The sequence below is a fragment of the Glossina fuscipes genome, unplaced genomic scaffold (genome assembly GCF_014805625.2).
Source record: "Glossina fuscipes isolate IAEA_lab_2018 unplaced genomic scaffold, Yale_Gfus_2 59, whole genome shotgun sequence".
Classification (NCBI taxonomy): Eukaryota; Metazoa; Arthropoda; class Insecta; order Diptera; family Glossinidae; genus Glossina; species Glossina fuscipes.
The window spans coordinates 5848148-5864529 of NW_023998431.1; the positions used below are offsets into that span (position 1 = coordinate 5848148).

A 16382-nucleotide genomic window follows, 5' to 3' on the forward strand; every position below is an offset into this window, starting at 1 on the left:
TTATTAGCTTTATTTCAATTACTAAATTTTAATTATAGTTAATTTTTTTTTTTTACATAAATTTCAAATAGTGTATAGATAATTATTGTCAATCAATTCTAATTAAAAAGAACTTAAAACTTTTTTTGCTTTATTTAGTTATTGAACGCTGAAAGTCAGAAATCGATTTAGCTTTACTAACTTATTAATAAAGGTAAAATGGGCAATTAAAATTATCGAGCATATCTGGGACTACGTCAGTATTATATGTTGTTTTCTTTTTCTTGTATTCCTACTTAAAAATATACATTTATAGGTTTTGAACACAATTGCTTTCCCTTCCGAATTAATTAAGTTGTGAACAGTGAATAAGAGTAGAAGTAGTTATGGTATTTCGTAGCGTGAAGTCACTATTGGTGTAATTGCCTTGAGTATTAGGTAAGAGGAAGCAAATCTTTTGAAAGCACTCTTTTTTACGTTGTGTTCCTATTTGATTTTATTTATAGTGAAGTTCCGGGTTTTCTTAGAGGTAATCGCCTTCTTTGACCCAGTAAAGCTAAACCACGTGGTTGAGTCTTTGTTGTAGTCTCCGACTCTTCTGTTGTTTCAACTTTTGCCTCTTCGTTTGTAGCTTCAGCGGTTTCCTCCTTATAAGATTCTTCGGAAGAGTCAGCTGCTTCTCCTGTTGGAGCGGTTTCTGTTTAATGGAAGCATTTTGTTTTTGCTAATTTCAACTGACTAACGAAATTTTTTAATAATACAATACCTGTGGTCGATGGTCCTAATTGCAAACGTCGTTTAGCGAGTAGAGGATTTACTTTTCTTGGTGCTGCAGGCGGTGCTGCTATTTTAGGTTTATCAGTCTTTTGTAAGCCACCTGGACGCGCTCTGTTCTTTAAGCGATTTAAGCTATTACCTGGTAACGGTGCTTCCACGGTTGCCGGTTTTTCGTTTTCATCTCCTTCAGATTTAATATCATTATCAACTGCAGAATCATCGCCAGCTGTTGCGGATGATTCCGTAGTAGGCTTGGAAAATTTTCCGCGTGCAGGCAAGCGATTTCCAGCGGCACGATTAATATTGAAACGGGATGATTTACCGGGAGTTGCAGCTGCTATTGCGGGCTTATCATCCACAGTGTTTTCGCTATCATTTAAATCCACGTCCGATGTGGGAGCTTTTGTAGTAGTTGGCCTGCTGCGACCACGTAAATTCAGATTTGGACGACCACGTAAGTTTCGTGTTGTGGTACTCGCTACAGAGTCATCTTGATTACCTGATGGATGAGATTCTAAAGGTTCAGCAGTCGTGCTGCTGCCCCGTAAATTGAACCGATTGCGTGCTGCAAAAATTTTGAATCAGGTAATAGTATGAAATACAAAAATTCAGTCTTACGTTTATTACGGCCAAAACCAGAGCTAATCGGTTTCGCTTCCTTAACACTAATTTCGTCCTCTTCTGCATTGTTAGGAGCAGCTGTTGTTTTAGCACCAGGTCGATTACGACCGCCAATAGAAGGTCTTGAGAAGCGATCTATTACAGGAAGATAGTTAAACGATTACTAATTTTCAGATAGTTTTCACTTACTTCTTCCGCTTTTAGGTGGCTCTTGAGCGCTTGGTTCTTCAGTGGTTGTAGAGGTTGTGACTGAACTGGCATTAGGTTTTGGCTTATACCGATTACGTCCGCCTATGCCAGCTCGTTTGCCGCCAAATAACGGAACTGATGTTGTCGTAGTCGTAGTAGTGGTTGTGGTGGTAGTTGTAGTTGTAGTAGGTTTAGGTGTTGTTGTGGTAGTAGTGGTGGTAGAACTGGGTTCTTCCTCCATTATAGTCGTCAGACCTTCTTCTGAATATGTATCAGTTGTATCTGGCGCAATTGTCGTAAGATCAGATTCTTCGGCTACGTCGGATATGGTGGTCCCTTCCATATTATTATTTTCATTAGCAAGTATGGCATATAAATCTAACGCTGCTTTTTCCATTGTTGGAGTAGTTTCTTGAGTGATCTCACTAGCGATGTTTGCTTTTTCTTCCTTAACTTTATCATTTTTTGCATCTTTGGCTTTTCCTGCAGCCGCAGCGGCTGCTTGCGCAGCTATTTCTTGCTCAATTACAATATTGTCTCCATTGCGGGTACCTTTTACTTGTTTTTCGTCTGTGTTGAATGTTTCACTATCCACCAACTCTAAACTGGGACGTTTAATGCTAATTTTTTTCTTTTCGGCGGCCGTTTCAAGTGAGTCTGAAGCAGGTGTAGGAGTTACATCGGCAATTTTACCACGACTTGGGAATCGTGTATTAGCTGGCAAGCGTTCTGCATCTATGCTTTCCTCACTGCCAGACACGCTTGAAGAGCGACCTTTTGCTTTGCCACTAACTAAGCTATTATCAGTCGGCGTGGCAGCCGTACTACGCTCAATATTTGTATAACGTGATTTTCCACGTGATTCAGCCTTAACTTCTTCTGCTACTACTTTGGGCTTGTTATCATCTTCATCATCCTCGTAGTAATAAACGTATTCATACTCATAATCTTGACCATTGGGGCCCTTTTTTATCTCAATACGTGATTTTTTATTAATTTCGGAACCGGCATACTCCAAATTAATAGATTGATCGACAAAATCAAGATTCATCTCATCATCTTCTAATTTAGTTTTTTTCATGGGGATATTAGTTGTTAGCGCTGGAATAGGAACTTCGGTGTTGGAAGAAGACGCCATGTTATCTAAATTATCTTTCGATTTATATACAGAACTAGCCGCAGCCTCTACCTCGGCTTTTATCATTTCCAATTCAGCTTGTTCAATGGCACGTTTAGCTTCAATGCTTTTCATTACATCTTCATTGATCAGAGCGCTGAGTACTGGGTTCAGTTCGGGACGTTCTTTGGTAGGCAGTAGGTTCATATTCTTGAATTCTGCGTCCATGTCATATTGGCATGTTTTATGTGAAGTATGAAAATCATTTTCCTCGTTAACTTCTGGATTTTTGTGAGCAGTTTCGAAAGACACCGAATGCTCTACCCGTGTTTCTGTAGGCATTACTGTTGCATCTATTGAGTTAGTAGCCTTGGTCAAGCCGACCAATAGCCAGAAAGCAAATCTATAAATGAAAAAATAAAAATAAGAATAAAAGTGAAAATGAAAATTGGAATTAAAACCGACAAAAAGGCTCTTGATAAGTGGAAAAGAGTAACTATGAAAGAGGAGAGAATATGCCTGCCGTGGCGAAACAAGAGATGAAGTAAAATGTTGCTGGCCTTGATGTATTTTCCTGCACGGTTGCAATAATTAAGACCTTGAAAATATTATTAAATCCGCTGATGGGGTTTTTCTCGTGCCAAAGATTGTTGACTTTTAATTTTGTAACGTGCAAATGTTCACATTACGTTGCACGTATATGCGGCTATAAAGATAGATATTTATTTATTCACAAATTAATTCCTCATATTATAGGCAACATTTTGAAAGAAAGAAATTCAAACAAACAATCATACAAGCATATTGCACTTCGCAAATGATCGTTATATTTAAGTGGCAAGTAGCCAGAGAGAAACCATTAACTGTTGTCGTTGCGGTGTCAAAGTAATGCCAACACAGTTATAGTTACGTGACTGCAATTTAGTGAATAATGATGATGATGAATAAACTCCTACAGGTAAAAACCAACTAAAAGCTCCATTTATATACAAGTACGAGATTTTTCAATTCATGTACGCATATCATTGTTTCTTGTCTTAACATTTATTGCTTTTATTATTACTATTGTTTCATTCGATATTGATGACGTTCGTGATGACTGCGGTGAATTCAAATCCGCATTGCGTTAAATATCAAAGGCGATCCATAGTACCGAAGAAACGAAAAATGAAACTTCATTGAACTCTATTAAAACTCAAGGCAAACGGCCACCAAAGTTGTACTACAAGAAGTATGGATAATAAGGCAAAAAGGAGAGAGAAAGATAGATAGAAAGAGAGAGAGAGAGAGAGAGAGAGGGAGAGAGATGCTTGTAAGGTTTAGCTATAGATACCGATAGCTTTAATTGTCACTACTATCTCCTGTAGTGCTTATATTGCTTTTGCTAATGAATTGAAAATCTAGCAAAGAGTTACCGGGTTTTCATTTTAGTGCGCATAACTCTTAAACTGGATCAAAAACTAAAACTTGATTCAGATGACTTTCCGATCGACTGCTTGTTTACTTTGTTTAGCTAGTTTGCCTTCGAAAGCTTGGCCTGTGGTTATGCATATGAGTTGCACCAGCGTATAATGATCATTGATTGCTGACCGTATGGTAACAAGAAACCGGTTGTTTCGTTGTACGGATGTATGTATGTATGTGTGTATGTATGTATGTATGTATGTATGTATGTATGTATGTATGTATGTATATGTAAATATATATGTTAAAGCATGATAACCCTTTCTTTATAGTGAGCTAGTATCAGGTTAACATTCAACTTTGTACATAAATACCAATTTATTTTTCATACATATATTCATAAAAATGGTTGTTCTTTGTCCTTGTCTCAAAAATGAAACTTGTTTCTCTGTTATTCATAATCTAAGTACAAACCGCAAATGAATACTATCCCGTAAGCATTGATACGAAGAGTAAAAACATCTATTGGAAATCTTTTTTTTTAATAACGTTTAACGTTTCCAGCATTTGTCTAATGCGTTCAGTCAATTCATAATAAAAATTATCACTAATCAACAGAATTATTAATAATTTCACAGCAACAATAAAATTTTATATCAACCACGCCTTTATGAATATATGAAACTCGCAAAACTCTTTACCACGAATGTGTAATAAATACTTTTGCTAAATTCTAATTCGTAACAATAGCAATATTTAGGATTTCATAGGATATTCATAGGATCGGTATGTATTCATTTTATGAAAAACACATTGAACACTGAATATTCAGAGAGCCTATAAAATATGCATACGTGTATTTTTAATCAACAATAAATTCTAAATTGATTTAAGCATGTCCGTCTTTTCGCCTAAACAAGTATCTGTAGTAAATATGAAATAGGTCGACTTCAATTATTATAAAAACATTTTAAATTCTAGCAAACAGGTCAAAACATGAACTGAGCACATTTTTATTTTCAAAAGTCGAAAAGAAGGATTTTTGTTCCTTATTTGTAAACTACAACAATAAAAATTTGCATATTCTGTGGGCGATGTTAGAGTACTTGTAGAAAAATGGAATAAATCGCCCATCCTCACACAATACTATAGAGTGCCGAGATATAATTTTTATTGATTTTTTTCTTAAGATGAACGCGGTCGATTTAGAAGACTGAGTCGGCCACAGTTGAAGATAATTCTTTCCCTTAACAAAGTTTCTTACAGTTCTTGTAGACCTGCACCAGATTAGTCTTTCTATTGCAGTTTTTGCAAGGATAAAACTACCGCCGCCAACTGAAGAATAAGCCGCGGGACAATAGTGGCGAAACTTTGAATAACGATTATACATGGAACGCATGAACACTTGTATCATTTTACCGATCGACCTGCCAGATTGCTAAAGAATTAAGCATGAAAAGCCAATAGCAAAAATAACAAGTAACGCATTCATCTTATTATCAACATTAATTGCTCGATTCTTGCTTCCAAAAATCGGCAAATTTTACAACTGGTATATAGCGCCGGGGAATTAGAAGGATGTTAAATTAATCATTCCAATTTTTACTTTCATGAGGCAGGCAGTCGGTGAAGAGTGTAGCAAGGGAAAGAAAATTAATTCTTAAATTTTCATAGCTGTGTTTTTAGTCGTAACCTACGTTTAAAAGCCACATTCCATACTTCGTTTGCTATTGCATATGTTTTGGCATCTATAGTTGTTACAGCTTTTCATCTCAGATGTGCCGACAGAGTATCTCAATTATTCGCCATCTTTGCTTTAAGTTTTCGTTATTATCATCAATCATTCAAAATGACCAAAAATTGAAAGTGATTGACTTTTCCAAATATCGCTCCCATGTTTTACTTACAGAAGAAACGGGAACACCGATTTTCAATACATCCATAAGAGCTGCTCTTTGTTCTTTTCTTTCTGACGGCCATACGAAAGCACATATAACATTTGCGAAAGGTAGCATTAAATAAAGTCGCCTTCTCATCTTGATATGGATACAAGAAAAACAAAGACAACTGAGACACGATAGAATTTATAAAATCTTAGAAGTTATCTTTATCATTCTGTCAATCAATATGTCACTGTTCTGACAGGAATTCGAAATGAACGCGAAGAAATTGAAAATGTGTCAAAAATTAATAAAATGAGCTCTTTATCGGTTTGCAGCATGTAACGCTTCAAAATATGACTCAAATACTTACGAAAGCCAATATGAAGTTCAACGTTACCATAAGACTGTTTGACCTGGCTTTCTTATCAATTCCTCATTAAGTTCATGCTTTCAAATCGAGGGAGAAGGAGGGCATATGTATAATCGAGATTAATGACAACGATAATCAACTTGTAATAGATCAACATGGCAAATATCAACCAAAAATCATTTATTATATTAATATTTGACATTTTATGGTCTGGGTTTTTATGTAATTTTTTCTTCTATGTTATTTTTCCTTTTTGTAGCGCTGTCATACGATTCATTATTTTCCATTGGCTCTTATTAAAGTATTATGAAAGGAATAATTTTTTCAAAGTTTTTATAGAAAAGATTCACATTTATTGGTCTATAAAAATTATTCAGAAGAAAAGCTAATAAAAAAAGAGGGTATGTCCTGTGATTAAACATTTTATTATAAAATTTTGCTTACATATAAAAATGTAGGCTAACTTTGCATAATTTTCCATTATTATATACGAATTATAGGAATTTCAAGACATCGTTCTATAAAAAAACATGAGAAATATTTGTAAATAATTTACGAAAAATTTCATGATAAAAATGTTTGAGAAAAAAAAAACAAAAGGAATTATTCGTAGGCCTTTTAACTTATTTTTTACTAAACATGTTCATCAGAAAATCTTTTCCTGCTCATTTAAGAACTAAGGAGTATATACTGAACGTAAAACTTTACACGGTACTTATATGACGTGAAATAAGTGTCTTAAGCGGACTAGAAATGAATGTGCCGTGAATTAAACAGGTTGGCGACAGAAACCTATCGTATTTTACTACCTATAGTAAATTTAGCGTCAGACAGAAACCTATCCTATTTTACTACCTATAGTAAATTTAGCGTACCCTTCGTGGGATATAAGAGGTGTACTGTCAATATCCTTCAACAGTTGTTAGTTAGTTGCGAAGTTGCATGAGTAGGAGTAGGAGTATGAGTATGAGTATGAGTATGAGTTTCAGAAAGGAAGCAACGCATCGATTGCTTATAATAAATTGATGTGATACCTTGAGAAGTGAAGTTGCAAATGTTTTGTGCTAAACGTATTGATTACTGCATGAATTTTTCTTCTATTATACTCTATTATGTTATTGAAATTACTTTATGGTTTCTTTCATGGCTAGGGTCTTAGATTTTGTGTAGTTGTTAAAAATGACAACGGATTTCACCGAAGAATAGAATTTGAATAAGATTTTAATTAAATTGCTCTGTATAGGTATATGTAATATGGATGAATATTGAAATAAACTTTACGGTAATAAAATCGAAATTCGATAGGATTTTTATTTTCTCAGGACTTTTAACGGCATTAAGTAGCTTATAATTACATTTTTAATATTTTTTTTTCTCTTGCATTTTCTTTTGATGTAAAGATTAAAAAAAAATTCCACCTAAGAAGAGTTTATTATAAAATGTTTCTCTAAGTTTAAAATATTATTTAGTATTGTTTTGTTTACATTTATTTTGCTGCTATAACCAACTTCCTTAGGAATATATTTGATTTTGGAATTTTTAAAATGATGAAAGGCGCATCGACTTAGCGAGGTTATCTATTTAGTGCTCGTTGTCTAAGTTGAACGTTGGCCTAATGCGCTACTTAAGCTTGGCTTATAATTATGAAAATTTTAAAAATTATATATCTTTTCTCAAAAACAGTTATGCAACCTTCATCTTTTTGTTTTTGAACTTGTTTCCTTCAATACTTTAAATATTACGTTCAATATGTCTACCCTACAAGGGAAAATATTTTCATATTGGTTTCCGTATGAATCTCTTAATAAACAAAAGCAAGTAAGTGATGACTATGAAAAAAGACTTTACCTAAAATAATTATAATTTTTTTTGTGAATAATTTCATTTCTATATTCGAATTTAAAAAAAAATATTTTCAATATCATTAATTTCATAATAATGTCTTAATATTAACGAATGTTATATATTATGAAAGGGCAAATATAACAGTAAGTGGGAGGGCGGCCGCATAGTCGAGTAAGCAAAAGTTGCGACTACCAACTCCATGTTTGCGAGTTCAAATTTCAGTGCGGCTTTTGGCCATAGTTAATTGTATCTTACAGTGAGTCGACCACTAGTCTCACCACCATCTTCCTATCTCCTTCTTTCTCTCCACTTTTTTCTAACCGTCGTCGTGTTACACGTGTATATTGTGTTACGGGGGACATCCCCTTCGCGATTGGTCATATAAAAAAAAGAGACGTGTGAACGGGAAATTAGGTTTTATTTCATCTCTATAAGCGAACTGTTTACTGGCCCTTCTTTCTAAAGAAGAGACGTCACGCGAATAGCAACAATAGCCGCATTAAATGACAAACTAATGCATTTTCAAGATATTTGTACGGAGTATTAAATTATAAGGACACCAACCCTGACGTCTGCTGAACTTGGGTACATACGCGTATGTGCATGTCATGGCACATAACTGAAGAATTCTTCTGCAATAAACACTGGAAGTATCCGTTTATGTGAATTAAAGCTTTTCTTCTGGCCACTTGTAGCAGGAACTGTCGACTGATTTTACATGAATTTTGAACTCTTCCTAAGATGCTTGATTGAAGTTCAATTTTAATAACTCACCCTCTCCCGACTAAATTTCTATAACTGTAATTTATATCTTTAACCGCTAGGTTGATCGCTGCAGCTAAGCCAATTCCTCTGCTCGCTTTTATATATATCTATATATATATATATATATATATGTAAAAGCTTATTACTAAGAGTTATGAACATGTGAGAATTATTGAAAATTCTCTCTGCTTTGTAGATATAAAAATTGTCCTCTTATCATATACCTCAATAATTACATAAAGCATGTAATGTCATAAATTACTTTCAAATATTTTCATACGTAAGAGTGTACCATAATCTATGGGTGTTTGTGGTATGTATAGTGATATCTTCAAAAGTTTCATTGAAAAATTTTCTTCCCATCGCATCTGACTTATAATGAGAGTGTAATTAATTTTCATTTTGTCTGCTATTGCTGTTGCTCTTGTTGCTTTTGTTGTTGGTGTTCTTGTTGTTGCAAAGCTTTCCAAACGCAAAATGCAGAAATTCAACATTTGAGTACAATTGAAAAAGTTTTATTTTATGAAACGACAATAACAACAACAGTAACTATGATTAGTGAATGAATAAACACACATTCGTACACAGTATCGATATGGGAGTACGTACAAATGTGCATATCAGTGTGCATGTTTGGATAACTGAACGAGCAGAACGAATGCATATATGGCAGATGCATAGATAGATAGATAGATAGATAGATAGATAGATAGATAGATAGATAGATGGTTTTGGTGGATACTCTTACATTGCAATGTTTGTTGTTATCAACAACAATTGTGTCTAAGAAAATTGTGTAATAAATTTGAAATTTATCGACATTTCGTGTTACCGTTAGGAATATACGCAACATATACATACATTAGATCCCCTCAGGCATACATACATATGCTCCCATATCATAAACTTTATATTGATATAGTTAAGATCACTTGATGAAGGCTATATATATATATATGTATATACTAATAGGTTTATATGTACAAATGTATCAATTTATGCATGTAGGCGTATTAATTAATAAAAGCAAATTTTTTACATTGTTTTTTTTTTTTTTTTTTTTTTTTTTTTTTTTTTTTTTTTTTTTTTTGGATTCACACTTACATTTTAGTAAACATTATTCTTTGTTATTACAATTTTGTGGTTTTAACTTCAATTTTGCAGCGGCAGGTGGTATCGCACTATTTTTAATGTACAGTTGGGACTTATTGCTTAATAAGAGGGGGAACGAGATGATTTTCGATTAAACACACCAGTTGTTGCAATTGAATAGTGCAAGCAAGAGGAAACTTTGTACACATATGTACACATATATACATATGTATGCATATATATATACGTATATATATATATATATATATATATATATAATATATATATACGTATATATATATATATATATTATATTTCACTTTTTTTTTCTATTTATCGTAACAGTTGCCGTTTTCTTTCAGGAATTTTATTTTTCCGTTGGCTTGTTTGTGTTTCTTATTTATTTATTTTTTTTTCTTTCTTTTTGTACTTTCACTTTATCATAGTTAAGCTACATTTGCTAATGTTTTGTTTTGTTCGAACAATTTAAGGCGATTTAATGTTTTTGATAGCTATGTCCTCTGGAAATTTTTTTTTGTTAAAGCAACAATTTCGTTTGCGTATTTTTGATTGGCGTTTTATGTAGCGGTAGTCTTCAGCAACTTTGAGTAATTGATTGGCTGACTGAGTAGATGATGTTGGTGGACAATGTATTTTATTAACACTATGGTATAGTTGGAATGCCACCAGACGTTTAATATAACTGGCTTAAGTTTCAGTGGTAGTGGTAGTTGGGGTCTTTTTAATGCTGCTATACTAGTTGTCTTTGGTGCGTTCACTTGACAGTCACTTTCGATTTCTTTGCCAGCCGAATGAGAAATGGTAAAATGATGAGCTTTTTAAATATCGAAAACTGATTTCATCAAATACACCGTAATTCCGCCGTTACGAGCGGCTAGCAACCAACCGCAGCAGTCAATGTTCGCAGAGATCACCAACCACAACATACACAAAAATACTATAACAAAAGCAGATGTATAAAAAATACACACTATATTCACAGGCTTTATGTGTGTGGAGTTTATTAATGTAGTTTAAAATGGACAGCATTTAAAGGCTAACCACTAGAGCAGCATTTCAATCAATCGATCAACTGACCGAACATTCAACCGTCTTACTATCTACAAGTGAATAAATAAACGCAATTAATTCTTACACGATCATAATACGAATAATTTAACAATTCATTGGTTGATCGCACAATCCAAACAGGATATAGCTTTAAGCCTTTTAAAAAACAAAAGATGCTCACAAATGAACAAACGACCAAACACTACCCTGTACGTTGATTAAATACGTTCGGTCGGTGTCTTGATATCCGTTGTAACAATCGTTTCATGAATAAATTGAAAGAAAATGTTTTTATAATTTTTAAAAAAGCTACTGTTTTATGTTGCTTGGCGTGTCGCTGTTGGACGACTAATGCTCACATTAAAAGCTTGAGTGGCTTTCTTTAACTACATTTAGCTTACATTGTTGGGCTGCTTCGACTCGCTGCAGCTTATATTAGTTGAATTTGGTTTTCGTTTCTTGATTTAGTTGACTCAAGTTCATTTACTACACTCATCATAGGAGCAACAAAAAATATGTCATCTAAAATGTTTTTAAAAGCAATCGAATACGCACCAGGGTTTCTATAAATTGCAAATATTGCTCTTGAACAAAGTAGAACGGACTGACCCCTGTTTTGTAGGGGTCTTTAGTTCAAATCAATAATCTAAAAGCTGCAAATTTACACCTTCATCTCATTTGTATAATACTAATCTGCTCATTGTACGATCATCTTTAAACAAGGTAAGCGTACGTAAGCAGTATTGCAATTAATAAAATGCCTGTGCCTTGCTCATCCATAGCGTATCAAATAGTCCCCATCACTGATAAAAAAACCGAAAGTAGGTGTTTAAATATTCGATCTAATTCGAATATAATTGTTTTGTTGCTTTTCACTTTTCATATACAATTTCATGGCAATACGGTACGATTTTGTGTAATTCCTTCTTCAAGTTGAGCGGTTAAGGTAACAGTGATAATGTTTTCACTACTCTCGTTCTCTCTCTTTCTCTGTGTATCTATATACCTCTCTCTCTCTCTCTCTCTCTCTCTCTCTCTCTCTCTCTCTCCCATTGTCTTTCTTATCCTATTTGTTTTTTCTTATCCTGTCTCCTTCTCTCTCTCTCTCTCTCTCTCTCTCACTCTCAGCCTCTCTCCCACTCTCTCTCTCTCTCTCTCTCTCTCTCTCTCTCTGTCTAGTTGGCTGTCGCTATATTAATCTGCCTGCAGCGAGTTTATTTAGGAAAGCCAACAAGAAGACTATATGTCAAGACGGTCCAACATTTCGTTCAAAATTCAAACTAGGAGATTAATGTGGACTCTTTTTACGTTTCTGTTATCAATAGCAATAGTCACACTGTTAATTAATATTCATTTGACTGCTTCCTATTCAATTCGCATTATTTGTGTAGACAAACTTCTGTTAAGAGTTTCTTGATATGATATCATATTATTTCAAACGTTTGCAAAGCAGAAGCGTATACAATTTTCTGTTTTCAAGTGAATATGTTCTATGGTATACAAATAAGTATGTATGGATAAAAAAACCTAACAGTAGCAGTGTTTGTGTTTTCCTTTTATTGTTTATTTCACATCGAAAAATTCGAAATTTTGTATTCGCTAAGTACTTCGAAGGGAAATTGTAATAAAAATTTTCATATCCAGATATATGAAGAAATTTTTGTTATTAAAAAGAGACACATTGGTGAAATAATTTAACTTTATCTAACATACTAACTATTTATATATTTGTTAATTTTAATTGCTTGATGAGTTCTCTGCAATTTTTCACGTCACCTATGAGTTAGCGTATTGTATAATATATTCTAAGATGTTCTAGAATATCCTACAACAGTCTACATTATGCTGGAATATCTTAATATTTCTTCATAGCATGTTTGTATCCTACATCACTCGTAGTGTAAGATATATTAAGTTTGTGAGATATAGCGCAACCAGAAGAGCTTAAAATAAACTCACCTTTTATTATACCCAACGATTCAGAACCATAAGCTTGTCTGTCCATATATTTTTGTGTTCAACGTAAAGCTCGCAGCTTTTAGGATATTTTGATGAAATTTGGTATACTGGTTTGATCCAGGGACGAACGTTATTGAAAATGGTTTGATACATGTAACAAATTGCAATTTTCAAAATTTTTCAACAAAAGTCGCTAACTAGTATATAGCTTGACATTCCAAATTGGTATGAAAAATTTGGTTCGGTTGCGATTGTTTTTTGAACTCCATCTCATATGACCGATGCTATAAACACCGAATCTTTATAAAATAGGAAGGTATAATTTTCAATATTTTGTAGTAAATGGACGAAGAGATCAATCTTGCCGAATTTGGACCACATAGGTATATTTTTTGGACACTACAGCACGCAAGGATACTCAGGAAACGTAAAACGTTACATGCCAAAAAGGCCTAACAGTTAATGTTTTGTGATAAAATTTTTCTCATAAGAGTAATTTGACATAAACATTGAGGTAAACCGCATTAGAAACACATGAGCCTGTTTCGTGGACTTTATTCCACATAAGATTTCTCCTGAATAGAAAGCGTTTAGAAAAAGATTTAATTGTTAATATTTTATATGAAAAAATGGGTTCTTAATAGTAATGTAGCAAAAAAATGAATGAGAGGAAATTTGGAGCACCAAGATCTGTTTTCTAGACCAAAAACATATTTAGGAATTATAATGAAAAGCAAACTTTTGTATAGGGAGAAAGTGTAACTTTTAGTTTTTTATGATGAAAACTGAAAACTAATAATATTTGTTACATTTGGATCACGTCATGCGAAGCTTTGGGTATCCGCCAATATACGGCCTTTCACAGATAGTATGCCTTCACATGAAAACAATATGTAGTTTTTACTGTATCATTACTAAAAAGAGTAAATAACTGCATTAGGCGAAATGGTGTAGGCTATCTATTTTAAATTTATTGAAGCATTTGGTAAGTATAAAATTTGGAATTATTCGATGATAATAATAAACTTTATCATATTGTCTACCTATCTACTGTTCGTATATACGCACTTATATATATATCATTAACCATAATCACTTGAAAGCTTAGAATTGTATATGCTACGGCTTTGAAAACGTTTGAGAGAATGTGGCGTCACATCAAGAATCTCTTAACAGTATCTTTACCAATACAAATAATGAGAATGAAAGAGCAAGGGGTTAAATTGTTGTTAATTAACAGCGTTACCACTGTACTACTGCTATAGATAACAGAAACAGGAAAAGTCACTCATAATCTTCTAGTTTCAATTTTAAGCAAAATGTTGGACCATCCTGTTATATATAGTTGTTTTTGGAAAAACAAATTATTAACTATTTACCAGTATTTCCTGATATCTCCTTATTGGTTTTATTGATTGTTACATGTGTACATTTGAAAAATGCTGCATATTTCAAATAACATGAAGTCGCGAAAACCTGTTGATTGCAAAGGCTTCTGTCGATGTTGTTAGCAATATTGGTCTGACGTCATTTAGGTGTTGCCATTAGTTTAGTGGTTAAAGAGATTTGAATAAAACTGTTTCTGCTGCGCTGCGTTGCATTGAATTTCCTTCACTTCTGCAAATTCATTTAATTCATTCTTAAAAACTTGTTAAGTACGAAGAATATTTAATTTTTTTTTTTTTTTTTCTCTTTTTTTTGTTTTAAAATGTCTAAAATCAAGTTATTGTTATTGTTGTTAGCAAAGTGCCTAAGACATTTCAGTAAATCTTTTTATGCACTTTGATATTTGCTGGTTGTGTTCAGCATATTGTAAAAAATTGATAGTTTAATGTAACTAAAACAACTGCATTAATATATAAAAACCGGTTCCAGGCATTGTACGATTTTAATGTCTTTCAAAACAGTACAGCTATGCTTTTGTATGAAAAAAGTTTTACTCAAATATTTATCGGTATGGAATGTGTTATATTATAATTGAATCGTGCAAAAGGAATGCAATTTGAATTGGATTGAAAAGTGTTTGCTATGAGGCGATCAGAAAACACTTTCATTTATAAAAGGCCTCCCAAAGTGAACAATTTAAAATTGACCTCACATTTAGGAATTCCTGTTTATTAGTAAACGAATGCAGTCAAGGCCGGAAAACTGTTTTATCATAAGTGTTTTATAATTCATGCTCTCCAATAAATGAAATATTGAAAGTATGCATTAGTTTTCAGTATTTGTTTTTTTTAAAGCCTGATCATATTGTTAAAAAAGTGATTGATATTCAACGTTCATAACGTTGTCCATCATTGATCGCTAGTTTCCCTCAAGACTCCTCACGAGTGAATCTATCTTTCGAACCGCAGCTCAGATAACCCGCATAATAAGCATAAAAATCATCTTTTGGCGATTATAGCGGTTTGGCTAGCGCATGACAGTTTACAACTTCTAACGTTCCTTGATGGGGGTTTCGGTATGCTAACAATAACTTTGATGTATAGGCAACTATTAAATTTAAACTGTAAAATGCTACGCTTCGTTACTTAGTATTTTCTTGATAGCCCGAAATATCGATTAGTCATGCATCTCCACACTGGTAGAAAAACAGGTTGAATGAAGGACTATAAAACTGAAACACCCGCAATTTTCTATGTACAATTTATAATGGTATACTAATAATCGGCTTGTTAGCTAACACAAATAATGATAAACAATTTTAAGAGATTCATTCAAATATAGCAACAACAGGAGAGATCATTGTAAGTAGCCTCCTGCAAAGAAGGGCGGCGGGATTAAAAAGCAAGAAGCCGCGATAGCGCCATAGGGTAAATGGGCAAAATGCTGGCGACACTTACTTGATGAACGGATCTTTTTCGTTTGCACAGAGCAAATGCCGTAAAAGTGGTTATATGGGAGCACAAGGCAAACGCCACAGAACACATCAATGACGGTGGATCTGTATAGGCGAGTAGGTAGGAAACGGTTGTAGGTCAGTGGATAAAGTCTTACTGCTTGGGCACTAACTCGCTAGGCTCTAAGGCCATTAACCCTCTTTTTTAATCCTTCAATTCTTTCTGACCGTCACTCTGTTACACGAATAGGGGACATCCGCTGAGTAATTCATCGCGTTAAAAAAAAAGTTAGTGAATATATTTAGTCTTTGAGTTACTTTTAACGCATCGAATTTTCGATGTCACTCCAATTGTGCGCACATAGTTTGATTATTGTAAAAATCGTCATGAATTTAATGAAGATTCCGCTTTAGTTCCTTGTCAAGCCTGACGCTTTTCTTTTACCCTCTGTTGAGTTGTCAGGCATTTGC

At 33.6% G+C, this 16382-nt stretch overlaps 1 protein-coding gene across 2 annotated transcripts; it reads right to left on the reverse strand.

The window, feature by feature from the left end:
- Positions 1 to 217: 217 nt before the first annotated feature.
- Positions 218 to 11498, reverse strand: LOC119637281 (serine-rich adhesin for platelets). Of its 2 annotated transcripts, none has more exons than XM_038033199.1 (5): positions 11199 to 11498; positions 1567 to 3086; positions 1375 to 1512; positions 746 to 1321; positions 218 to 676 (listed from the first exon to the last, which is right to left on the reverse strand). In XM_038033199.1, the coding sequence occupies exons 1-5, from the start codon at positions 11204 to 11206 to the stop codon at positions 480 to 482; spliced, it is 2439 nt and encodes an 812-aa protein (XP_037889127.1). In that variant the 5' UTR covers positions 11207 to 11498; the 3' UTR covers positions 218 to 479. The 2 variants fall into 2 exon arrangements, with proteins under 2 accessions (XP_037889127.1, XP_037889126.1); XM_038033198.1 differs by lacking the exon at positions 11199 to 11498 and adding an exon at positions 10055 to 10314 and having other exon boundaries at positions 220 to 676.
- Between the last annotated feature and the right edge of the window lie 4884 nt (positions 11499 to 16382).